Here is a 27,843-nt window from a genome sequence, read left to right as displayed (position 1 = left end):
AAATTTATGCGTACAAAAGGCGGATATAGCCTGGCAGTATTTCATGTAATTCTTATTAATATGGGATCACCCTCCTGTTGTTACAATCAGAAGTGCCACCACCTATGGGTTTTTTTGTGGGAAACAGTGAAAGACTGTTGTTTCACAGTGAAGACTTGAGGGAACCCAAACTGAGGATCTGCTCAGCTCTGCTCCCAGAATCTGTCCTGTGAATCCTGGCTGACACTTCCCCTTTATTTACAAGGAAATGTGGCTGAAATTAAAGCTTTATGCAGCAACTTTCACATGACTCCAGCATTCTCTTAAAGTGTTAAAAAACAGAAAAATAGTGTTGACCCATTCATCACTCATGACTGAGCGAGCCAACAAACTGGGAAAAGACAAGAAGGTTGCTCCAGATGGGGATTCGTATATAGCATATAGCATATGATATATGATATATATCATATGATATCCTCCAGATGAGGACTCATATATGCTTCATCCTGGCTAGGAGAAGAGGGGCAAACATTTTGACTAAGTTGCAGTGAGTCTGGAGTGAGTTTTCAAATGAAGGCAGAGGATACCAAACCGACTTAAGTGAAAAGGAAGAATACACTGGAACATTGTGGCTTGTGACAAGCCAGTTTGTGCATAAGAGAAACCAATTATGGTACTGTACCTGCTGGAGTTCAGAGACGTGTGGCTGTGCAGGAAGATTTTTGTTGCTGGAAGAGACATAAGGCAAGGCATGCCAGGGGAGTAAAGCAAGAGTGCAGCCCTCAGCTTTGCTAGAAGATTTATTTGAAGTGAGGTACAAAGCTGATGTCCTGATAAGAGAAACAAATAGAGTTAAAGAAATGAACGTGGGCCCCATCCGTGGCTGTCCCAACAGGATCATCAAGGAATTCCTTTCCTGAAGTCAATAAAACCATTCAAGGCTGCTTCCCACCCTCGCCCAACCCTGCACAGTTGCTGCAGGAGGGTTGCTCCAGGTGGCCACTCTTCTGAAACTTTCTTTCAGTCTTAGCCCAGATTTATTGCAGACCAGTTTTTCTTAATTTATCCTAATAGAAGCAGTTCTTCTTGACCTTTACTCACAGTCTATTTTTAGAGGGCAGTTGTGCAAAGAATGATTTGGCAAGGAGACTGTGAGCTCATCTGAAAGTGTTGCAAAAAAAAATTTTAAAAAAGTTGAAGATAAAAATCTCTATTTCCCTTTAAAAACAACAGTTATGTTGTTTTTTGATTAATAATTAATGAAACAAATTAACAAACTGTTTGTAATCTGTAGAGCAGTTCAGGGAAGGCTGGGTGCTCATGCAGTGCTCAGAGCATGAAGGGGGAAGATGTAATATTTCACTATTTGAAGGATGTATAGTCACGACTTGGAGGATATTATTTCTTAACTATATCTGTGCAAATTGAAATCTATCATGGACAAAGGCCTGTTGATGAGGAAAATGAAAGAGGTCATTTTATCAGACACTTTGCTGAGACAATCAGAAAAAAAATGAAAAACGTGAGCAGCAGGGGTTTTTGAGAGCTGAAGACTGAGGATCAAGTATTTGGTAACACTGCTGGTAATGGAATGGCTGGGATAGATGAAGAAGAGTTTTCTTGCTGGACAGGTTGAAATCAGCAAAGAAGAAATGACCTCTGGGAAGTACCTCCAGTTCATAGTGGGACTTCGGGAAACCACTGTAGTATTTATACCTAATACTAATATTAAGAGGGATGTGAGCAAAAAAGTCCAAACAGTACAACCTCAGTGGACTTAAGCTGCTGTTGCACTCATGAAATTGAGATCAAAATTGCATCCATTGACTACCTGACACTAGATTTGTTTTCCTACGGCAAATATCACATCAGACTGCAGATCACCTGTGCTTTTAGCACTGAATAAAAGGCCCCAACTTCCAGTGCAATTTTCTCGTCATTCCTGCTACTTAAGCCAGTGTGATCCAGAAGTCCATGAACCTTGCATTTTTTCCTAATAAAAATAGAAGTTTGTTTGTTTTTTCTTTTTCCCCCCATAACTGTGTGTGTGTATTTAGATTTCAGATTTGGGACTGAACTGTAGCAATTCCTGGGTTGCTAATTCTATTCTGGCAGGGGCTCAGGCACTTAACAGTGTCAGTGATTGATTTCAGGGAGGCCAGCTGGGGAACTTGGCTGGACATGGACACTGCACGTGCAGAATCATCAGGTTTTAAATTAGGAAAGTCAGGGGAGTTACTCTGCTTCAAAATTGCCTAGAGAGAAAAAAATTAGTTCTTTAGGGGACTATTCACACCCCATTCAATTTTGTACAGGTAGATTAGCTGTCAGAACTAGGTGCCCAGGCTCACCTTGAATTCCCAGGTTCAAGGCCTTGAATTATTTTCTAGAGCCCATGTTAAAGGTATAGGGAAACACAACTCTCAAATTCAGGCAACTAAATTCAGTGCCAGAGGTAGGACCACATGAATAATCCAGTCTATCCAGTTGAGTAATCTTATGTCACCTCACAATACACCTAAAGGCCATATTAAGACAAAGGAACTGTTCACCTAAGAAAAAATCACATTTTGATCTGCTATGCTGGAGGAAATCTGGGATAGCTCTGCTTAAGTCTGTGGAATGGAATTGAACATATTTGTACCATGGCAACATTTACCCCTAAATTTAATAGATGGAACTAATCTACCTGTATGGGAGTTGCTACGAATATGCCAGACAATTAAATTCATAGAAATAAAGATGAGAATGGAAATGAAAAAATGTTTAGCAAATTTCTAGTGAAAAGGCATTTAAAATGGATTTACTTTTAAAGGAGGACTATGATTATGCCTTATATCTAACTCTCTCTTGTTTGTAAAGTTTAGGGTTTTTAAAATCCACTATCTCATGTCTTTGCAGACTAGAATTTCTCCACGGCATGAAACAGTCCTCAAAGAGTATGTACAGTCCCTGACAGACAGAGGGCCAAAGCATTAATTCAAACTTCTGAGTGTTATCATAACTCAGATAATAAATGGTCTGAAATAAAGTGTCACTTTTAAACTGCTTTTGTGCAGATGGTCTTTTTCTTAATTCCCACCCCCATAGTTAGTGAGCTGAGCTTATTGAATTGCTTGCCAATTCTGTTAAGAGCAGATGGAATGAAACAGGGTAAAGGCAATACTTCAGCGAGGCTCCCGTGCATCGGCTGCTACCCCCAGATGCCATTATCAAGATACATTTTACAACTCCACATCTCTGGCCATCAATGGCTGGAATTATAAAGAGGTTGAGCATACTTGGCTTGAATGCCAATAATCAATAAGGATGCTTATTCGGCTTAATAAGAATAAATTGTTGCCCTTGAAACAGCGTATTGTTGCAACAGTCAAAGTGAACTAGGAATATTTCCTCGGTATTTATACTAACTGTGTGTGTGTGTGTGTGTGTGTGTGTGTGTGTGTGTGTGCGCGCGCGTGTGCACGCACATTTTTGTTATCTATTTCTTTGACCCTTCCCTAACAATATAAATTCTTCTTGTATGTCTTACTATAACACAGTTAAATGAATTCTTTTGAATGCTCCCCTTTTAAAAGCTCATTTCTTCCACTTCAGGCTGGCTTCTTTTTCCATAGAATTTCATTTCAAACTCTGTCTTTCTAAAGCACACAGTCTCCCTATCTGAAGCATGCTGACAAAACATAACAGATGAGATTTTTGAAGTGCCCACTCACAGTGGGCCCTCACTGCCTCTAAAGCCTGTGATCAATCCTCTCTGGCTTTAGCTAGGGCAGATATCTGACTTTTGTGCAATAGAGTTAAACCAATTCTGAGTGCTTAGGAAATCCTGATCCTATTCATATGAGGAGCATTTATCATACTGCACAGAAAGAATAAGTGTTCTCATCAAAAAACTTTATGTAGTACATAAATACAGCTAACATCAAGATCAATGGATACCTGGACTCTTACATGCCGATGTTTTAATAAACAAAACAGGCCATTTAGTAAATAAAACATGCCAGAAACCATCTCTGGCCCTCAGACTAGCTTGTATGCTTAACCCATGGCTCACTGGCTAAACTCTTTCTGATGAACCTTCATTGTGGGAATTGTCCCAAGTATTTTATGAGACTGTTGTCACCAAGCTAATGTATGCCAGGGACCATGCTAGCAATGTAATGGTAAGGATGACTGTCTAACACTGCTGTGCCCATACTCTGGCACTTTCTAGTTTACTAGTATACATGTGGCTTTTCAAATTTTGAACTCCAAAATTTTTGGTTACCTGCCTCAAAAAAGCTTTGTGACTTCAGACCAGTTTCCATTGCAGACATGTCCTTCAACTAAATCCCTTTTAAAAATTAGCAGGAGCTCTGTACCCTGGTTGGCAGCCTCAGAAGACTGTACATTTGAGAAGACATGGAAACTACCTGAAACATTCGTCTTTAAAGATGGTCTGTCCCCAGTATCACTTAGGCTTGCTGATAAAACATTGGGATGGATGTCTGCAGGACTACTTTCCAGTTTCCTGGATAGATAGAAGGCTTCCATTTATAAAGTGTATCCTAGCAGTAAATTTGAAATACTAATAGCATGACATGACAAATTCCATGCTAATCACAGTAAAAATAGAAGCCTGTATGTGCCACAGTAATGATAAAGCTTTGTTTGTTCTCCATATCCTGGGAGTTAGTATGAGAATGTTTGCTTTGGCTTGCCACTGAGTGTGAGAATGACAGACCCTCTTCTTGGCTGGAAGCCTGGTCTATATTACTTCATCCTGAGTGAATAAGTGCAGCTTCACTGTGCAAATTCAATGTCCCAGAAACACACTGGTGTGCAGTAGTTTCTGTGGGCTGGAATCAGACATCCATGTTTTAATGTTTTTCATGCTGTTTTTAACCTTCTGTTTCTTTCCTGACAGATTTTTATCGGCGAAATATCCATGTATTTCATAAAGTCAACACGAGAAACTCTAATTATTCAAGAGAAAACTATTTTGACTGGAGAGTGCTGTTACCTGAACCCACTGCTTCGAAGAATAATACGTTTTATAGGTAAGCATCCTTAACCACAGTGAGTTTGGTCCCTGTTTGCACAAAAACAGAACAAAAGATCCTAATGATCTGCAGCACAAAATTAATTAAGCTGTGAAATCTTTGCAGGCGTCTTCCACCTTAGAGGGATAGTCCCCCTCGGGATTTGCAAGGTAATGTTTGAAATGTGCCATATCATGCTGTGTGGAGCTGGTTTATATCCTATTCTGCTGAGCTTAATGCTTCTTCTGGACCCTTGAAGAAAGGTTATGCTGATCAAATCCTTATATGAATAGTTCCATCACTGCTATTCTGCGTAAGCTACACATTTTACTTACAAACCTGTACTCAGCAGCCCATCTCTTTGGCATTTTTCTTTTCAATTCTAATTTTAACATCTAAAATACCAGCACATAATGTTCAGCTTAGCATAGTGTAAAAAAGCCCTGAGCCCACTGTGGAATAAAATTCTTATTTTTATTCTAATTGGGTTTTTTTTTTGTTGTTAGAGATTTTATTGGGTTAATTGCTGAGAAACTAGTGAAGAAATTCTGTCACTAAACCATTTGGAGGTTGATGTATGTGATCCTTACAAAGAACTATGCCTTTTTCGCAAAGCTTGATTAGTGGAAAAATGCCTACGAGATCTCGCTGAGGCACCATCTCATGGTTCTTTCAGAGTGGGAAGAGGAACAGCATTGCAGCTTGCGTTACTTGTGTGGCACTGATGGAGAGTGTGGTTGTTCCCTCAGGACTTCCCAATTCGCAGCCTTTTAAGGTTGGCCAGACCTCATGCCTAGGTATTTAGAAATAAGGAGCGCTGTTTGTTCATTTACTGCTTGCCTTTAGCAACAGGGTGAGAAGAGAGCAGCTCTGAATGGCACGTGAAAGCAGTTCTGACTTCATTCCTCCTCATTCATTCCTGAGAGGACTTGAGTTGACTTGAGTTGGTGCTTGGGGTGAGATGGATTGTCCCACTGCTGGCATAAGCCAGAGATAAATGTTGTTCACCACTGGCCAGGAAGAGCTTTTATTCACAGGGAGCTGTGGCACCTCCCTCCCTGTTCACTCCTAGACTTACAGCATCCTTGCATACTGCCCATCATGGAGAGCTGTGCCTGAAGTCACAGTCTCAGATAAAAGAAACAACTGAATGAAAAGCTGCAAATATCTGGATCTCCTCTTCCCTGTCACTGCTGAATTCCTGAGTTTTATCTGGAAAAGAAAGGGTTGGTGCGACTACAGTGAGGGTTGTATTGCTCCCATGGAGTGTTGTTCTGCTTGCAAGCAGGAAGCCTTGCATAGAGCATGGGGTTCAATAACACCTTACCCACTGTGAAGTCTCTCATCTTCAGCAGATTTATCCTGTGGGGAAGGAATAGGCACGATCTTTTTTCTCCTTCCCCTCTCCCTGTGACTCTGCATGATAGAGGGAGCACTGAGAATGCCAAAGGGTAGGAAGAACAAGCAAACTGTAGGGCCCAAGACCCTGCGAGAGAGTCATCTTCACCCTCCCCTCTGGGCACAGAAGGATTACTCCTGATTCCTGCACGGAGGTTAGGAAGTAAAATGGTCTTTTATCCTCTCCTGCACTGGGAGCAGAGACAAACCACCCATGGTCCATTATTCAGACCTGGTATGTGTGCTGCTCATGAAAATAAAAGACACTGGAACGTAATTAAAAAATAAAATACCCTTGAACTTCACATAACCTCTAGGTTATATTGATGGATAGTAAACTGCTATTAAGAGGGAAGCAGAGCACCAGAATCCACTTGGCCACTCGGGGCTTTTTGGCTGTTCCAGCACATTCAACATGTTGCAAAGTCCTAATCAAATACTTTCACCTGCAGGGTCAGTGCTAAAAGACCCGGGAGGCTAAGCACTTGCTGTGTATGTTTTCTTACAGTTATCTCTTTCTGTGCTGCTTTCATTTTAATTAGCTTTATTCTTAAGCTTTCATGCTATTGTTTCTCTTCTGGTGGAGGAATAGGGGGCAGCAATGATACAGTGGACCCTCAGAGAGTAGCAAAATATGAACCTTGCTAGAGAAATCAATCTTGGCTCTGCAGCTTTATTTGTCTTCCAGAGAGAAAGGAAGTCAACCTTATTAGAAATGTCTTAAAATGTCAGTCTTGTCTTAAACTACACTAGTCGTTTGTTTGCTTTTTCTGTGCCTGAAACTTTCTCCCCACTTGTGCAGTAAAATGAGACAAGTAGAGTTTATTGAAAAGTGGCCGAAATAATTGATGAAAAGAATTTAAAATCACTGAAACTGCAAATGCATTTTGAAGATTTAACCTCAGTGGACCATCTGTAGCTGATTAGGGATGTTAGCTTCACACAGTTTGCTTGTTCCAAAAACCCAGAGGATATCTGGGTGCTTGGCTGTGCAGAGGCTACCAGGTTGCTCATATGTGCATTCCTGTGCTTGTATCTACCCTTGCTAAACATGAGGGCTGTAAGTTACAGAATTGATTAAGCAGTTTATCTCCCAGAAAACCCTAGGAAGCAGTCTGGTTTGTTGCAAGGAAGGTTGCTGCCAATCTAGCCTTGGTAACAATTACTTGCAGTGCTCACCTCTGATAATCTCTTTCATCTGAACATGTGAGCAAGGGTCTTCAGCGAGTACGTGAAAGGATTAGGAACTGAGCTCCTTGGAATATTGCTTTATCTCATCAGTTGTCGCAGTTGGTGTTAGGAGGATAATTACAAGGAGATGAAGGCACATCACAGAATGCCTTTGAGGTCTATTTTCCCCAAACTTAGAAAGGCAAAGATGCTTCTTGTCCATCCATGACTCTGTAACCAGAGATGCTGGGAAAAAAACAGTTTTTTAAAAGTAATGACATAACTGTGTTTTACATACAGCAGGCAGAAAGTTATAGCTATTTCTTTGAATGTTCACTCAGACTTTGTAAGGAAAGAGAAGTAAAAAGAGAAATTCCAAATTATCTCTCTTTAGTATGAAAGGTAAACATCATTGTCATATAGTCTCCATTGGGTCTGTTGGGTTTGATTGCTAGGCTTAAGCCTTTTCCTCTCTTGCATTCTCTTCATATGTATAGATCAAAGCATGTTTTTGCACTCTAATACTGGTGCAAAGAATTAAGCAAACCCAAAACCAGTGACTCTCCTGGGGTGCTGACAGTGCTTCTTTTTACTTGTTTTCTTAGCTCACCTGCTATGCCTTCTTGCCTTCTTGCCTTGCTTATTCTCTCCTTATTTTCCTCAAGCCTTCAGCAGTGATGTATCTCTAAACAACGCTCTAAGGTTCTTCCCTCCTGAATTTAATGAGGATTTTGAAGGTGGATCTTTGTCTTAGATTCCTACCTGGTTCTTTGTCCACAGAAAGCTGAACCAAAATTTCTTCTTTCTTCCTGGCCCAAATATGCGTTCTGCACCATGGTAGACAGTTCCATTTGTGGCAGAGGACTGCCTCTCAGCTTGACTTAATATATATCAAATCCTTTACTGCAGCCCAGATAGGTGAGATCTGCTATGTACTCTGTGTTTAGAAAATCAATTTCTTTATCAGTGAAAAAAGCTGGCTTAGCCTGGAAACATCAGTCTTTGTTATATGTTGCAATTTGTCCCATTTTCCTCTATCTCTTATAACTCTTTCCACAAACATTTATACTGAAGTTTTACAGGCCAAACAAATGGTGTGTGATTGCTTTGGAGCAGTTTTTTTCTGTCTGAAATACTGGGGCTGCACTGCTATTCTCCAGTTACATCATCTCTCCTCCCTCCCCTCTCTATTCCTTAGAGCAGTTTTATTACAAATCTGTGTTACCAAAATTCACAGTTTATGTACTGGATCTTTAAGAAACCAGGGAGTAAGAGTGACTGATTGCTTCTTGGGTCTTTGCCTCTTCTCCCTGTCTCCCCATTTGAGTGCACACAGCTTTCTGCATTTTTATTCACCTTTACTTGTGGCAGTTTCCCCTTCTGTACCCTCATTCATGTCTTGCCATCTTGCATTTGCTTCCATGTTCTGCTTAACCGTTTGTATTGCAAATAGAGGTTATAAATTCATTTAGTTCTATTTAGTGAATGGACTCAATCAAGGAATTAGTCAATCTGGTTATATACAGCTGCTATAGTTCCCCCCGGATCATGAATTCAAACCTCACTGACTCAGTCTGGCAGGGTAACTGGAGTGTGCGTTGTGTTGTTTTTCAGTATATTAGGTTTCTAATCCATGTGATTAAGTTGTATACCTGCAGAACCCTGATAACATGCAAGTAGCCTCTCTCCAGTTCAGATATTTAGAAATGCAACATGCTACATGAATTTTTTGCCAATGACTTTTACTTTGGAGATGCATAATTTGCAGTTAATAAATGGCATGGATCAGCTTCCACTGACAGCTTAATTTAAAGCATGGTGACACCTCACAGTGGGCAGCTGAATAATGAAATTAAGGCTTTGTTTCAGCGAATTAAGGCTTTATTTCAGCAAATAATGGTTTACAAGACTTATACACACATTGAGTTTATTGTAATAGGGTAGATAAAGCAAAGAACTCTGATGTCAGTTCCCTAGGCAGCTTCAGGATATAGTTTGCCCAGCCTTATGCTTCTGTTTGCCTTGAATCTGAAGTTCACTGTGAAACAGTGCATGTCTGTTATTAACTGGCTGCCTTTCAAAAGGGCTCAAGCTGAATTTGTGTGTGCTGCCTCTAACTTAAACTGCTGCAACTGCTTCCTAGATATCCCTTCTTACCACTGAAGAACCTCCACAGTGGGAAGCAGATCATTGTTTTGGGGACAGATCAAACCTTACCTTCCCCTTTTGTGCCAGGCTCTGAGTCAACTGTTGCACAGATGAAAATTGATAGCCATGAAGCAGCAAAGAAGAAAGAAATCCTGTTTGTGGTCTTGACACTCCAGATTTCCTTTGCACTTGGACCTGAATTTGTTCTTGCATGTTCAGGCCATACATCTTTCTGACATACTGAGGGGACAGTATCCAGCCAGGATGCGCACAGGTGAAGCAAACAAGAGGTGACAGGTCCCTGGAGCCATTTGCTTTGTGAGGTCTCCACTGGGGGATCAAAGCCAATTACGGATGGGATCAGATTATGAGTGCTTGGAAGAAGCTTTCTATAGAGCCTGATCCTGGTACCCCTGCAACCGGTGATAAATTTCCCTGTGCCCCCCTCTTTCTCTAGCTGAAAAATGAGATAATGATACAGATCTCCTTTAATAATACCCTTTAAAGTCTAATGATGAAGGGTTATTTAGCAGAGTCTTTGTCTGGGGCAGAGTACTATAGTGGTTTTATTGGCTGCACAGAAGGACCATTAGAGCCAAACCTTCAAGGATGCGCTGAGGATCAGCATTGCTGTAGAACCAGGAGTCTTGCCCGGGGCTCCCTTCGTTTGAATTTTAATCCTCTTTAAAGAACATGGTGTGTGTGCGTGCGCGTGTGCGTGCGTGTGTGTTTGTGCATGCGCACACATCTGCATGTGTAATAGGAAAGCTTTCTGAATAAATTGAGTATGACAAATTCAGATAATTCACTGGGCATTGGGAAAGGGAGGAGTATCTAAATAAATATACTTCCAAGAAGACCTGGAGACATGTTACCTGTGAGCAAAGCTTCTCATGTCCCATGAGCCCTACAATGCATTGTTTCTTTGTCACGTCACTTAGGGATTTTATAATTTTTCTATAATAAAGGCTTCTACCTCCTCATTCTTCTTTCCACTGAATGGTTTCTCACTTATCTCTTCCCAATGTCTTTTCAGCTGTTATTCTACAACTCCCAGCATTTTTGTTTGTTTGTTTTTGTTTCAAATAGGTGGCATTTTAAATGACAATACTAATGAGGGTTTCCATGGAGTCAACAGGCAGCTGCAGTCACTGATGTCAGAGAGATTCAGAGTAGGGGAAGCTTGAGCAAGAGTTTCAGGGAGAAAATAGCGTGGTACTAAAGTTACAGTGAGAGAGGAGAAGCTGAACTCTTCTACAGGGCAGGTGTCTCTACCAGAATAAACAACAGGCATAGCTGGAGGTGGCAACACTGAGAAACTGCTGCACAGGGAACTTGGTATCAGAAAGCCCGTTGGAGCTGTGTCTCAGCAACAGCTTGGCAATTAGGTGTTCTTGCTTGGAGGATTATTTGGCAGCGATCTAGGGGGAGGTATAAGTGGACAAATTCAAAATTGAAGCATTCAAAATTGAAGCTGCTGAAGATTTAGATTCTTCCTCCAAGGCAAATGTTAATTCAGGTGAGATGGAGCTGGGAAGATTTAAGCCCTTGCTCCTTGTTTAAGGTCTCTCTGTGCAGTCAGACTACCTGTTGTGTGTGGGTAAGGGGAAGGAGGGGCCTTGTGTAAATGAAATCAACCCCTATACGTTCTTTCTGCTGGTAACCAACTGTAAAGGCTGTATTTTGCAGGGGTTTTTCCCCACATGGCTTGCACTATTAATGTATTTTCTCAGCATATACTGCCTTCTGGACTAAAGTTCACTCCCTGGTTTTCTAAACCAGAGTTACAGAGCTACAGTAAGGGCTGCACCATAGCAGGAGGAAATCACCTCCCATTAAACCTGAGCATCAAAGACTGCAAGAGGTGCACATGTTCCCACTCTCTGGCATTATATCGCAGACTTCTGCTGTATGACCCTGATAAGCTAGGACTACTTACCCTTCATAGAAGCCTTTTGGCTATGACTTGCCTGCCTCTAAAATCCTGACAGCCATGTCACTGCATTTGTGTGCTCTAGTCACTTAGCACAGCTGCTGTAGGCCATTGAACAAATCCATTGAGCAGATGCATTCCTGAGGTATAAAAACCGTCAGGGATCTTGCCTCCAGTGCCCAGGCTCACTGGTGTTACAGCCTTTTTAATCAATTACAGCTGGCCCTATCTGAAAGTCTCATGAGAGTACCTGATATGTGATCAGTACCATCTGCAAGGGTTAAATTTCTGCTAGCTGAATTCGTTGCTGCATACAGCCAGGATTTTCATAAGGTGCAGTTTGGCAGAGCTGCAAGAGGGGAATTGCAGGGATCAATATGTATCACAGCTGAAAGCATGATAAAGGTGTCCACCATAGCTTGTTCTACTGTAGCTAGGGTACTGCAGCCCTCAACAGTTGAGTCTGGGCCAGCACTTTTGGTGCTACCAAATACTGAGCAAATGCAGTTGTTGAAATTTCCTTTTTTCTTAGAGAAAAAAGCTGAAGCATCTTTGCACCCATGCAATGCTTGGAGGTTAAACTAACTTTATGAAGTCCATGAGATTTTTCTGAAACATTGTAGTTCTTGACTTGCACTGGCTTATACATTAAAGACCATGGGACATAGCTCAGTATTTCATTCTTAGATTTTCCTGAAGTATTGTAAAGGGCTGGGTATTAATCATCACTGTATCTCCTGTCATTTGCACAGCACATCAAGAAGATGCTATCTAAAGCAAGCTTTGCCAATGTTTTTTAAGAATCAGCCTAAAAGGGAGTATATAAAGCAATATTAATCTCTGGCATAAGTTGCTGCTTTGCCAGGCCAAAAAGATACCTACTGCCTTTTTCATCTTTCTTTTGAACTTACTTACTCATCCACTAAATCAGGAATGCTTGAGGCTCTGGAAAGCCATAGATTTAAAGCATTAACTGAGGAATAAAGGAAATAAAGGAGCAGGATCACTGTTCTCTCCAGTTCCCTTTTAAACCGAGACAACGTAGCACAACAGAAGGGAGGAAGACTGTTGTGCCAGTAAAAAGATAAAGGCCAATCCTGCAGTCCAGTACCAGAGGAAGGCATTCACCAGCCCAATTTACTTGTTGTGGTTGGAAAAGGCAAGGCGGCAGGGTGGCAGAGCACTTCCCCACCAGAAGAAAGACACAGTGCTTCCCACGGGAGCCCATGTTCTCCTGAGTGGAGGCATGCTCTCCGATCTCCTGCCTTGGCCGTGGCCGGCTTTTTATTACCATAAACACAGAGCAGGTCATTGAGACACACGGTGGATGTGCTTTGCCATTTTCTGGGGGGCAGTTCTACCTTGTGGCCTGGAGCTTTGGTAATAAACTCAGCCCCAAAATCGCCTTCGCTGTGGCATCGCTCCTTCCTTCCCACATAGAAGTGTTTAATTTGATGTAAAGCATTTTCCATTGCATTATGTTGCTGAGTCCCTGATATCTTTGTTTCTCAGACCTTAGCAGTCTTTTTTTTTCTTTTTAACTCAGTACAGATAAGCAGTGAAATTATTATAAACATGATGTTGCCAGCACTCAGGATTTTGTCACAGCCCTCCTAAGATTAACTGTTTTCCCTGGAGCTTCAGCTCTTGATTTTATTTAAATACATAACAATCTAAGCTAATTTATAATTTAAATGACTTTAATCTACGGAGCTACAGGGAGGGAAAGGTAAAAATATATGATCCTCAACATTCACAGACCAAAAGAAAAATATTTATTTATCCTAAATTTTGATGTTACTTTAATCCCTCTTAGAGATTGGGTAGGGGAAGAGGGGAGCTGATTTACTCTTTTGAAACATTTGGGCTTGGTTTTGCTGCAAACCTGCTGTTCTGTTCCTTCAATGTATAAGCAGCATATGTGACTGAAGATCCCTGTATATGTTCATAGTAGCTGTAGCAGCTGTTGGTAACAGTCATGTGGGAGTTAGTGGAGAAGGTGGCAACCACAGGATCAAGCAAGGGACGTTCCATGACCCTGGAAATGCTCCTGGGCTCAAATGCATGTGTCCTCTTGCAGCGTTTGAGGCTATGTGATCCCACTGACATGAGCTGAACTGCAACTGTGTGGGAAATATCTTCTGGGGCAAAGCATTAGAATATGGCCCAAAGAACCTGGCAAATATTGCCAGATCAAGATCTTGATTTTTCAACATCAGAACAGACAGTCAAAATCTAAAAGATAATTTGACACCAGATAATGATGTTAAGTGCAGTACTGTGTCTCAGCACTATACGGCTCTTTCACTACAACTTTATAGTTCAGAGCCATTGTATGACCATTTTTTGGTCCAGATCTGGTAAAAAATCATAAATATTCTTAATAAGTCAGGTACAGGAAACCTGACTGCAGGCTCTGAGCCTTTGGTTTAGTAGAAACTTTACAGGCATAGAGCTGCAGAGTTTTCAGTGAAATCAATAACTCTCACAGTTCTGTTCAGAGCTTGCATCACAAAAGTACTTAGGCACATGCTTAACATTTTCAGGTTGTTTTTAAGTCCTCAAGTTGCTCAGTTAAGCATCTGTTAGAGTTAAGCATGCACTCTTCCATATCAGGCCTTTGAAGCAGGACTCTGGCTTATGTTAGTAGGGGATTTTTCTGGGTAGTTACTGCAGGGTTTGGTTCATTGCCTCTCATTATTTCTCTTCCTTTCAAGTACCAAGAATATTTTAAACATCTTTGAATAATAATTATTTTTAACCTTTCCTTACAGGAGTTTTTGCATTTGGACTTTTTGCCACTGACATATTTGTAAATGCTGGCCAGGTTGTGACTGGGAACTTATCTCCTTACTTCCTGACTGTATGTAAGCCCAACTACACACGAAATGACTGCCGGGCCCATCACCAGTTCATAAACAATGGGGACATCTGCACTGGGGATGTGGAGGTGATTGAGAAGGCCAGGAGATCCTTTCCATCCAAACATGCTGCTCTGAGCATCTACTCAGCTTTATATGCCACGGTGAGTGCCAGTGATGATTGCTAGCTTGTACGAGAGGTTTCTGTCTCTGCATCCAGGTGGGGCTTGTTTTCTTAGAGTGACTTTTTGAAGAAAGAAAAGATTGTTATATGTGTGTTTTCTTTCTCCCTTGTTTATCCATGGGGGGAAATTGCCTTCTCTCTCTCTGTTTTAACAGTCCTAGTGTAAGCAAATCCAATTCTCATTGCTTTTGGGTCATTATGTGATGTGGAGGCATGAGATCTTGTCTTTGCTGCTGATTTTCTCTGGGGCCGTGGAGTAAACGTGACCTTTTCCCCTTCGTTCCCCTGTCTCCACAACATTAAAATGAAGTTAATGCTTGCATAGCTCCTGGATCTTTTCTATTTCTCTTGTTGTTCAGTTGCCATGGATTGTTGAACACATAAAATATAAGTTGTACCATTTCAACAGGAGGCTGAACTGGGCTGAATTTTGCTTCTCTTATTTGGGACCTGAATTCCTCATGCAAAGAAGGTTTGAATAAAAGTCACTGCCAGAGTTTCCATGACATAATATAGAGAGAAATGGATCCCCAGTTGACATCTTGAGAAAGGCAATACTGCAATCCTGTCAGGAAAGAAATTATCTCTCTTTAAAAGTCTCTTGAAACATATCGGCTGCCCTGTTGTGTTCTCTGGCTAAAGTTCATGTGATGATTTGAAAAGTGACCCGAGAAGCTGGCTCACAAGAGCATGCTGACCCAGGTCACCTAGAAGACCTCGGTGGTGTTGCCATTAAGATCCAAGTTCTGATTTGACTGCGAGCTGACTAGGGATTTTCCCCTGATAGCCTAAAACAAGAGTGGCAAAGTCTAGCTGTAAGTCATCAGGATTTGAGAATGGCCTTAAACTTATTAATGACCCCTGTCTTTAATTTTCTGAATATTTTACACTCACCTTGGTAGCAGATGAATAAAGCTCCATATTATTACTATGAAATGGAGATGCCACCCCACTGCTGTTTTATTTACTGCCTGTTTACATTGAATTTCATGTGAATTATGGCAGAGATGTAAACTGTTAAGTCCTTTAATCAGGGTTTGTTGGGAAGTGTTTGGAAAGCCCATAAAATTTTGTGGGCATTACCTCCAAACAATAAAAACCCATGTGTGAAAAGCAGCTCCCAATAAACTGAACATTGTGTAGTAGGTGTTTACATCATGATGACCTCTTAGACAGCTGCTCCAAGGTCAGTCTTGGTCCTGGTTTTGCTCTAACCTTGAAGCAATGGCATTAGTAACATCCTTTCACGGACTTCTCCTACCCAGCTTCCCTTGATTCCTGGGAAGACAAGACTTCTCTGAACAGGCTGATTTCTAGGACTGAAAGGGAATATTGGTCTTCCTTTCTTGAAACTAATCCCCCATCGTTCAGCGTTGCTGAGCCCTGGTCTTTCAAGGGTACTCATGATGCTCACTCCACTGCACTGGAGGGAATTGAATGGCACATGGGGAGGGACGAGCCCTTCTCCCACACAGCTGGAGTTTCTGCCAAACCTTTGCAGCAGATGTGCAGATAGTAGAGGTGTGCATATGATGTTCAAGGGCTAAGGCAGGACTGCTATATCCTACAGATTTTACACAGTCCAGGCCATTTGGGTGACCGTCGGGCCATTTCCATTCCACTCGCTAGCATTAAAGGTGCTATCATTTGTCTTTCCTCCACCTGCCAGTGGGAGTAGCATGAGCATAATACAAGAAATCCAGTATTACTCTGCTCAGGTCCAACTTTGCTTAATAATTTTGCTGTATACCGTTCTTTGGGAAATATCTTGCTGATTCTAATATATATGATAGGGTGAGTTGTTGAGCATAAAATACAGGGTATTTGGTTAGTAGTAACTGTGCTTTGCATAAAGCTGTATTTTAGCCACATAGCAAGCAAAATAAAAAAGGCATAACGTGAGGAGGCAGGAAAAGGGAATCAGCATAGGTACTGTCTTTCATCATTCAACTCACTGTTGGGGTTTGGGAGTCCTCTCCCATCACTGACCCTAGAGTATCCTCTGCAAATATCTCTGTACTGATTTGTTCATTAGCTCAGCTAGTGACAGTGCTCCCACTGTGATTGGTTTGGCTTTGTGTTTTTGTTGTTGTTTTTTTTTTATTTTTATCTGGATTTTACATTCAATCAGTTAGGCTTTTTCTTGTCACTCACCAAAGAATCTGTGGAGCACCAAAAGCATCAGTTTTGTGATCTCTTCATGCCAAGATCTGTGAATCTTGTATGCCTAATGCAGCAGAAGGAAAAACCAAGCAGCAACCCAGCTTCCATACTTAAAGCAAAATTAGAGTGATAATTAATAGTTTTATTAATCCCCCAGAGGCAGGGCAGGAAGAGATATCAGTCACTGTTTTCTTAGTATTGGCTTCTTTACAGTTAGAAGCACCTGCTTATAATTGCTTTTTCCATGGGGAAATGAGACTATAGAAATATTCCTGAACTTATTAACATTTCTGGCAAAAACAAACAACTCCCCTAAAAGACAAAATTATATGGAATGAAAGCAAGGAGAACTCTTTTACAGTCATGACAAGGTCTCTGTGATTGAAAGCTACAAATAGTCACTTCAGTTAACAGTTTGGTAATATTTTTAGGCTTCCTCAGCTAAGCTCTTGCCTGGCAGCACCCACAAGTAATGCTTTCCGTCACCTCCATCTGGCTAGGAGGTTCTGCCACATCGCAGTGGACCATGACCTGGCTCCTATTATTTACACCTGGGTTGTTTATTAACGAGATTAGAGGGATACGATATACATGGACATTAAACTTTCAACATTTGGGAAATTCTGACTAGCAGAGAACACTGCAGCCAATCCCTTCTGCAGCTCCGGTCACCGTGACCCCACCGACATTTCCCTCCATTTCTGCATTAACATCCGCTAGACAATCAATGAAGTTCAAGGCCATAGCACTTAGGCTTCTGCAGTGAGCATCTAGGAGATTGCATCATGTTCTACAACAAAGATTATTGTCAACGGCTCTGTTTCTCTGTTACTGTGGAAACCCCTACAGTAAGGGAAAAGACTGTCTGTAAAGCTTGTAGGTCACACATTTTTCTGGTGCTGCTCTGAAACTGTGAACTCTCCAAGAAAAATGAACTATCACAAACCTCCTCACCTTCTGCTCAAAGGGTAATACAGAGTTCTTCCGCTCTACCTTCCTTGTCATTGATATAACATACATTATAAATATATGTAAATATATATGCATACATATATATATGTCTATTTAAAACTTACAAACCAAAAGATTTCTAGACTATATATGCTTTTGTGCCTCAGAAAAAGGTAAGAGAGAAATTACACATCACATGGATGCTACTATCACACACAACACATTGCTAAATACACTGCTTGAATGTACTGATAAGAGCACAATAAAGAAACTGAATAGGATATCTATATAATTAAATCATACCCAATTTATTTTCATGTTTGATTTATTCTGTTTTCCTCATATCTTTTTATATTCACTTCTTCCCCCTCTTCCACACATCAAATAACTGTTTTTAACACTTACAATTTTGCAAACAAATTTACTATGTAAATAATATTATGGCAAATTTTCAGAAACATCTTCAGGGTGTAGGAAGTCAAATATAAATGCTTTTCACTGAGATTTTGGGCTCTTAAACAAGGCTTTTAAGTGAAGGAGCAAAGACGTGAGAATTTTCAAAAACACCTTGACTTTAGGGACTAAAGCAATAAAAAACAAAACACAGTGATCAGCAAGTCTGACCAGAATAGAGATTCTCACCCAGACATTTCTGAGTGGAGCTTGTAATTTATGGATGAGCTAGGGCACATCTTCTGGGAAAACAGTCTGTCTTGTTTTAAAACCTCCTAGTGATGGAGAATCTATCACTTCCCCTGGCAATCTGTTCTCATGGTTAATTACCTCATTGCTAAAAATGTCCTCTTTACTACAAGTTTATATTTTTCTGCCAATACACATGAAACTTCAAACAAATTAGGCACATCTCGTTTATAATACGGAGAGCTCTCTCATGTGGGCAGCCTGAACATGCAGTTTCACCTCATACCTTTAAGAAAACAAGCATTAATGGGTTTGTTCTCTGCAGCTAGAATTTGCAGCTGTCTCAGCAGGGCTGTGTTGTTACTTTAAAGAGCTGATGATTTTCCCTTGGATGTTGTAAACTGCAGTAGTGCTTTGGTGCGGAATAGGAAAACAATCCGGCTCCCTATTGCCTGTTTGAATTGGCTTCTCCTAGAGGAAATACATACGGTGAAAGGATGGGTGGTAATTATTCATAAAGTGGCACTTCACTTCTGTAATATTATTTCCTATTGTTTCCATAGAAAAACCTTAAAGCGACTTTTTGAGAGTCAGGTGCAGCTCAACCTACCAGCAGAGAGTGAGGAAAGATTGCCACCTAGTGCTCGATCGCTCGCTGTCATTTCAAGGCACGTACTGCAGTTAGATATTAATTTGGCAACACAAGGCAAGCAGGAACCTCTGAAATATCTTAGTCCTATTCACAGTGCTGGTACAAACTATAATATTCCAATCCATAAACTGAATTTGCCTTAAAGTGATATGCTCAGCAGCACTTTTGAGGGTAGAAAGTTTGTTTCCCCAGGCAAAGACCTTTTTTTAATAGCCAATTTATATTTTCTCCAGATGACGCCCCTGGGTTACAGTGCTTGGTTCCCTGTTGTCACACGTGATCACATCCCATAGTCTCTGTTGCATAACTCCCATCTTAAAATGAACTAGTTAGGTGGAAGCTGCCTGGGTGCTTCTGCCCCAAAATAAAACATTCCAACTCAAGTTCTGTAATCCTGAAAAACTTGATTCACTGATTAGAACAGAAATGCTGTGATTCTGATGAAAGTGTTTCCTCATTAAGCTTGTATTCTCAGTCACATGGGCCAAATTCAGCTGTCATAAGCTTAACACTGCATCACCATGCAGGTGAAAGTGTAATTTTGCCAGGTATAAGTCAAGAGGCTGTCAAACCTGCCTTCCCTGGTCAGTTTCTCTGGCTGGTCCCCTCCCCTTGCAGGAGGCTGCTGCTGCATCACTTCCCTTCTTCTTCTAGAGTTACATATTGAAGTAGTTTTTAAGACTGACATTTTTAACACCAGCCAGTGAGGGGAAAGCCAGCTGTAGGGAGGTTTGCTGGCCCAGCCAGGGAGAAGGGAAAAGGAGTAAGGACAATGAGAAAGCTGGAGTAAAACAAATTGCTCTGTGCAATACAGTGGAAAAAAGGAATACATGAAGGGCAATGGACAGTGACCTTGAGAAAGGACATCATTTTTGCCTTGATCCAAAAAAGCATTTCTTTCATCCAGCCCACAGTGGCCTTTGTATACATGGCTCATGAAGAGCGGGACAGGCTTTATAAAATGCTAAAATAAATGTTCATCTGCCCTGGTTGCCAGTTAGCTCATGGGGTGCTGAGTATGCCTTTCTGCCCTCATTAAAGGGTTGAACACCAGCATCAGCAAGTCATCGGATGGTGATGGTCACAAATGCAAATGCCAAGCCAAGCCTTAGGAGACTTCCCTCAGCAGCACCTTTGGCTTAGGAAAATCTAGAGGCAGCCTCACCCCAGCCAAGCCATTATACTCTTGGCCAAGACTGACAGCATGAGCCAGCACCGTATCCTTAACTGTTACACTGTCAAGGAAGGAAAGCGACTCGCAGGTCTCCACCACCCTGCAGAGTCTCTCTCTCTGAATTCAGCACCCCCTGTGGCAACGCACTTCCCTTTCCTGGAAATGAGGTCCTCCCAGGGGGTGATGAGATTTGTGACCTCCAGATGGTGCTTTCAGGATTCCCAACAGTGGTGTGATTACAGATGGAATTGAAATGAGGAGTGTTTATAGGGAGCCTTTTGTCCAGAAGACTACAAGAACCATCTTTTGACTTTTGACCACTGAAGAAAGGGCAAAGAATGGAAATATTCCCAGCTTTGGTGATTTTCCTTTTTTATACCAACAGCAGTATATCATTTCTTTATGAATAAGGGAGCATCTTTGATGTTAAAAAACTGAAAGAGTTGCTTCCATGGCTTGAAATCCTTCCATTCTGCAGCAGAACAAGTTCAGATCTACACTATGTGGGTCAGGTTCATTTACCAGCTAATTAGTAAATATTCAGTGAATTTTCCAAATGTGTCCTTCTGATTCTGTTTCATGTATGGGAGGCAATATGTCATCTCTGTGCATGCTGGAGGCATTTTTGGCAAAAAATGCTGTATGGTTTGATGCATTTGTTTTGCTTACCAAAGCTTTGGAATTCATGCAGGTGTCCATACTTCCTTGCTGAAAAGGATTTTATTGTATTTCTTTGACGTTAGTCTTTGTTTGCTTTATATTATGCTCATTTTGTCACTCTGGAATTAGTGACTGGCTGCTAATTTTGCCCCACACATTTTACTCTTTTTGTCAAATGCATTTAAAATAAAAAATAAATAAACTGGCAAAATTATGCGGAGTATATTAAACAAGTTTTCTGAGCACAGTGAAACTTTTTGCTTTGTAATTACATTTTCAGAATCAATTTTTTTTAAATAAATCTTTCTCATATTTTGTCTTTCCTTTCACCTTGCAGAGAAAATGTCTGTAGTCATTTCTCTTAATATCAAGAATCTGTTTTTTAAACTTTACTGTGCTTAGAAACTGGAACAGCTAGTTATATGGATGCTAGGTACTCTATCATATGTGCATTCCAGATTTTGCAGGAATATAAACTTCAGTTCTCGACTCACTTTGCACCACAATCAGTCATGTACGTTCATGTACGTGTTTCGTGGCATATGAGCAAGCATTTGTACAATTTAGGAAGTCAAGGGAACTGAGCCTATACATATTAAATCAGAAACTCCACTATGTAAATGCAGTTGATTGGATATTGGACATCCTGAAACACCACTTTCCAGTATCTACTTTATTCTCTTTAAAAATATTCTCTGACTTAACTTAAACCTCTTCTTTCATTTCTCAGTGCTTTTCTATGAACCGTGGATTTTGTTGCATCCTCGCTGACTTAGCATATGTCTGGATGGAAAAAAGATTGGTTTCTGGCAGAGCTTTGTTTCATTTGTGGCTTTTCCTGTGTTTCAGATGTACATCACAAGCACAATAAAAACAAAGAGTAGCAGGCTAGCCAAACCTGTGTTGTGTCTGGGTACCCTGTGTGCTGCATTCCTCACTGGGCTAAATCGAGTTTCCGAGTATCGAAACCACTGTTCAGACGTGATCGCAGGCTTCATCTTGGGGAGTGCAGTAGCTTTGTTTCTGGTAAGCTCATCACTCTTTCCCCATTCGTTTTTAAAAAAAAAAAAAAACTCAGGTCAAACAAAAATTCTTTTACTATTCTCTTCTTGCCTATCACAGCTGATTAATCCATTTCCTAAGAACTAATTCTAGCCCCATCTAAATGGATGTATCATCAGAGAAAATCCTAATATGAAATCAGGCTGATTTTAATTAATAAGGCTAATATGATCACATTCATATATCCACATGTAATTCAAGATTATTTTAATTACTGTACAGTGCTCTTCCTTGGCCTGTCCTGGAAAAATGTTCTAACGATGAAGTAGATTTGAACTAATGCAACAGTGAGTATACTTGAGACTTACTCCATCCTGGTATTGCAAAATCCCACTGGCTGCCTGGTATCGGGCAAAAATGTAGGATACAGGATGTTGTCTGAAATTCTAAGCAATGGTCCTGGTTCTCCATTTTGATTGCACAGACACAAAGGAAATGCAACAGAAAGGAAAGTCAGGCCACATTCCCTGGAAGACAAAACCACCTCCCTTTACAACATCTGGAGCTGAGCCGAAATCATTCCCCTTCCCATAGGACAACCAGACGTATTAAAACATGCCGTCCAAGGCCTCCCCACAGACTCTAAGTACAGCATCTGTCTCAGGAGTTTGAATGTTACTTGCTCCTGTCTTAGCTGTGTGGATTTTGTGTTTTGCTTTGGCAAGGAATCTCTGGCTGCGAGTTTACCCACACAGCAGTCCAAGCAGTTCCTGGCCAGTTCACTATTACTGAGAAATCCGCCTGGCTCCAGTTAGTCAAAATATACTGCAAAACCATACACTGTGTAGCAATGAACACTTTCTTTATCCATGTACACAGCTTCCTTACCTTTGGAAAGGTTCAAAATAGTATGATTCCAACAGGACATCCTTATCAAATAGTGGAAATAGGGCTGAGAGGAACCTCAGGAGGTCACTCAGTCTATCCAGATCCCCTGCACTCAGGATGGGTCAATTTTCAAAGATTTCTTATATCCAGATTGTCCTGTTACTGATTTTTTTTTTTCTATTCTGTACTAAAAAAAAAAAAAAAAAAAAAAAGCCCTCCACACTCATCTATTCCAGTGCTTCCTTTCAATAAAAAGATGCCCCCATCTTCTGATGTGGATCTCCTTGGCTTTAATGTAAGCACATTACTGTTTGCCTGATTCCCACTGGAACAGGCAGTTTAAATCTAGCCCGTATAATATAACAGGCAATTTACCCATACATCTGGTCAGGACAATTCATACGCTCCCAGCACCTGTTTTCAGCAGTGACAGCCTGCTCACAAGCCCATTTTGGCCCTGCAGCTCTTCTGCTGCCCTGTAAGCAGCACAAAGCTGATTGATTGCACAGAGTGGAAAAGGTCTGCCGGGAGCTTGGTGCTGGGAGCTGCCTGCTGCCAGCAAAACTCAGCCAGGCTGCAGCCTGCTCCTTGCTCAGGTCTGAAGAGCAGCACAGAGAAAGAGCCAGCAAGGAGCTGGCTTCAGAAATTGCTCTGGCAGTAGATGTGTCAGCTCCTATACGTCCTCTTTCCTCTCTGTTCCTGAGTCCCAAGCAGCGATGTGCAGAGTTCGGCCTTATTATCATCATCTTGTGCATGCACACAGATGGTACCACGTGTGCAGTAAGTCTGGTCATGCCCTAGAGAAGGGGATAAACACCGCGGAGGTCATGCTACAAGTATGTGGAGATGCATCCAGATGTGAGGTAGATTTGGCCATTGAATGTGCTGTTCCATGGTTTGGAAATGACAGTCAGGGTCTCAAAGGAACATCAGAAATGCAGCAACAGGGTAGTCCACAGTTCTGTGAGGATGAAGTAGACACCGTGGCAGCCTCCTCTATGTGAAGAAGACCTAACACTGAGAATGGTTGATCACCTCATGTTACAGGCCAGATAAACCCATTTGCCAAGGTAGTGCACCACTCCCAGCTATGTCAGTAAATGCACTGTAGCTGAGGGCTGGGACAGATGATGAGCTGAACCAAAACCTCAGGTTACGTTCCTTGCAAAAACGGGCAGTTTTGAGTTACTAAGTGGGAATGAATGCCTGAGACACCTGACAGGAATTCCAGTGAATTCCTGGGACTGAACATGCTGACCTTGCTCTTTTTTTTTTCTTTTTTCTATATTACGTAGGGGATATGTGTTGTGCATAACTTTAAAGGCACACATGGAACTCCTTCTAAACCAAAGCCTGAAGAACCGCGAGGAATGCCACTAATGGCTTTTCCGAGAGTGGAAAGTCCACTGGAGACACTGAGTGCACAGGTACTGTAAAGCCACTCACCCAGGCCATCACCAAGCAGACTGTCCCTTCCAGCAGAGTAAAAACTAGTTGTATGCATAACTGCATAAGGGGCTGGTTTCATCCCTAACATTAAATCCAGAGCGAGTTTGCATCAGGGGTGAGTCTGTTTAAATATATTTATTCCTGAACGTCTCCAGCGCTCTAGACTTTCTGCCCCTGTACACGTTCACAGCTAAAGCAGCAGGATTTTACCTACCATGGCTCTGCATATCTTTTGTGGTAACAAATTTTTGCTTAGACGAACAGAAAACTGAGAGAAAAGTATAGGTAATTATGCCTAATTACACTTTGGGATGCTTTGGGGATTTCTTTCCATAAATATTAATACTAACATTTGTAATCCAGAGGAAAAAACATGCCGTTTAAAAAATTATGATAGAAATTAGTTTCTTATTGTACATTCAGTATCTTCTATAAGAAGACAAAATCATACACTGTTTTCTAAGTTGCTAGGAGAGAAGCCAAGAAAATTCAAGCTTGCAAGAAATAGGCTAGTGGGAACATTTAATTTGGTGTTACTGATAAACTACTAACTTCCAATGGAATAACGGAAACCTACCCAGTCCTCACAAAACAAACAAGCAAATGCTAACTGCCAAGAATTTCTAGGGAGAAAGTTTGAACCGTAAGCTGTAGTTTATCAGTTCTCTGTAAGGCCCTGATGTAACTTATTTGTGCTTTAAATTTTACCTCATCTTTTAGGTGGCTTGCCACTGCTGTTGAGTGTGTGGTGTGTGGCAGGGTCAGCAGGGAATTTTATCAAACCCTTGGACGAATTGACTGAAAATAAGAATGAAATATATATGTACATACATACATATATATACCCATGTATGGAAGAGATGCTGCTTCTAACAACTAGAAATATTTTGCTTAATTGAAAAGTCAATTTTCATTATGAAAAGTTTTGCTAGAAGACTTTCAACCAGTTCTGTAGAATTGTGTGCATGAACTGTTCTAGTGGTGGACTTGCAGGCCAGAAACTAAGTCCTTTTTATCTATTCCAATTGCATTTTGTATGACAAAGGGACTGAATTGGTAAAAATATTCATGGATGGTGAGAAAAATTTTGTCTAGCCAGCTATTTATAGTTTTCAGACTGTAAGGAGCAGGGATTAAGCCAGGCCCGAGCTGCTGGAGTCCACTATAAAAAAACATGATAATTTTCTCTGATTCAGTATATCAGTCTCTAAATGACCATACACCTACCTTCTAGGAGCAGACTAGAAAAATGTGCTTTTACTCTGAAGCTATTATAAACAAAACAGTGGTGGTGGCTGCTCATTACTGTTTCCTCAGATATGGGGGATGCAGCATCCTTACTTGTGTAGATTTCTGCGTCCATGCGCTCTCTTACTTTCCCTTGCACCCACACAAATCCTACAGATACAGAAAGATCCTGGGAAGACCCAGTGCTGCCACTGAGGTCCTGGACACTGGCTTCCAAGAAAGTCAGGTTGTCACTGGCTGTTTCAACCCAAAGAGGACTTCTGCATTGCAGTTTATTTGTGGCTGCCTTTGTTTGGGCATTATTACCCCACCTCTGTATGGTTTCAAGCTCTGTAATTTGCCAAGGGTCAAACTATGTAGGACCTACTGTGCCCCATGCCCATGTCACATGAAGTTTACCATACAAAGCCAAACCATGTTCTTCCAGGCTCTTCATAGATGGTATGAGTCCTGCCACTGCATGAGAAATTTTGAGCCTGCACTGATGTGTCTTTGGGGGCAGAATCCAGTCTGGTTTGAAAGACCCTGGAGAAAAGGTGGCACCTTGTTTTTCAGGCATGTTAATGGGCATTCATAGCTCAGAAGCAGGGCTTGAGTTCAGCATTCCCACGTCAGCCTCTTTGCTGAGATCAGAATAAGCCTCAATTATATTTGCAGTGACTTCTTCCTTTTAAAGCCCTTCATTCATCAGGCAATAGATTTTGTATCTCTGCACTTACTGTGGAGATTTTTCTGATCCACTTCATGCACTAATATATGTAAATGACAACATGTGTAAAAAATGTTCATGTGTTTGCATTTTCCTCTTTGTAGAATCACTCTGCCTCGATGACTGAAGTAACCTGAGTTTGAAGATTGGCATCAGAAGATATTTTTTATTACCCTCCAGTACAATACTCCAAGACACACAGTTAATAAATGTCAAACTGTGATGACCAGTATTATGTTATGTCTAGTTAGAGGCTGATGTTTTGTACATTTTTTGTATGAGGAAGTGATGTAGCTTGCCCTGATTTTTTGTCAGCTTTAATATTATTATGCCAGAATTTAAAAGCAAAACAGAAAAACAACAAAAAAAAAAAACTTTTCTTGTTAAAAGTGTGCACTGAGGAACTACATCTATGGAATTGTTAATGTTGTTATGTGATATTTGTACACAGATTCTTTTTTTCTTCATTTTTGAATTTATATACCTTGAAATAAAATAATTCACTTTTACCTTTTCTTACCATAAGAAATGCTTCTACCAGTAGGTCAGATTCTGATCCTAGTAAGCTCAGCATAAATCTGAAGTAATTGCATATGTTTAATTCAGATTAAAATAATGCTGAGCAGGAATCCAGCCTGAATAACGTTATCAACAAGTGATAAACAACCATTGTTGATTCAGTGAGCTACTTAAGCATTCCTTCGCACCATGGACTTCCATTACCCGTTCCACTTCCAGACTACTTGACGGACTGGAAGTATGTCCTTAAGCACCTTACTGAATCAGAGCCTGATCTGGGGTAGAAGAATTGTGCTAGTTATTAAGGATAACTAAGACAATATGCTCAGTCTGCAATATAGACAGATTGGACGTAAAAATTTACAGTAGTAGCTGATAGCATGTGAGCTGACTATATCATCTCCTTAGATCTCAGTTCCTCCACATGGCCCAGCCAAAGCTCCCAGTGAAATTTAATATGGCTTCAGGAATAGACTATGGGGATTTACAGCCATTGCTGTGGACCTGAGGCTGGGCTTTAAGTGTTTCATAACTTCATCATAGAGTTGTGGGGTAACCAGTAACATTTGTGCAAAGAAGAAGTGACACCACTTCTTCAGTGGAGTGGGAAAGCTTGGCATTCAGACTCGTGTAGCAAGGAAGCCAGTTCTGCCCTGACCGTTGGCACGGACACACTGTTTTCCCTGAGGGGCTTTCATGAGTTGCAAAAACAAGCCTGGCGCAGTCTGTAGCAGCAGTCTGCTTTTTTGTAAATCCTACCATACAGAATTTATATCGAAACTGCTATTTTACAGTTTAACAACATTGTTTAAGGAATAAAAATGAGAGAATTTTTGGAGGGCGGGGCACACAAGCAGGAGTCCATTTGCAATCGCTAGAAGTGGGGTAAAGGCTTCATTTCATGGTTTTTCACTGTTTCTAGGATTTTCCTGCACCTCAGTCTTCTAGCATGGTGATAACTGCTGTATGTCTCCTTTAAAGAATGGAACCTCTGTCTGTACTTTTACTGGAATGTTTACCTCACATTTCCATGTTGGTTATTCTTGGCTTTTTTTGTATATTTTTTTCCAAAACAGATGAAAAAAAATT

At 41.0% G+C, this 27,843-nt stretch overlaps 1 protein-coding gene across 1 annotated transcript in view; it reads left to right on the top strand.

Moving 5' to 3' along the window:
- PLPPR1 (phospholipid phosphatase related 1) overlaps nucleotides 1-27,843 on the top strand; it is a 139,074-nt gene extending 111,231 nt beyond the window's left edge. Inside the window, exons 4-8 of the mRNA XM_067315511.1 lie at nucleotides 4,889-5,021; nucleotides 14,427-14,677; nucleotides 21,789-21,965; nucleotides 24,125-24,256; nucleotides 26,340-27,843. Coding sequence (XP_067171612.1) covers nucleotides 4,889-5,021; nucleotides 14,427-14,677; nucleotides 21,789-21,965; nucleotides 24,125-24,256; nucleotides 26,340-26,372 — 726 coding nt within the window. The 3' untranslated portion in view covers nucleotides 26,373-27,843. The remainder of the gene's footprint in view (nucleotides 1-4,888; nucleotides 5,022-14,426; nucleotides 14,678-21,788; nucleotides 21,966-24,124; nucleotides 24,257-26,339) is intronic.

This window comes from Apteryx mantelli, chromosome Z, assembly GCF_036417845.1.
Source record: "Apteryx mantelli isolate bAptMan1 chromosome Z, bAptMan1.hap1, whole genome shotgun sequence".
Taxonomy (NCBI): domain Eukaryota; kingdom Metazoa; phylum Chordata; class Aves; order Apterygiformes; family Apterygidae; genus Apteryx; species Apteryx mantelli.
This window is presented reverse-complemented; position numbering and strand designations above follow the sequence as displayed.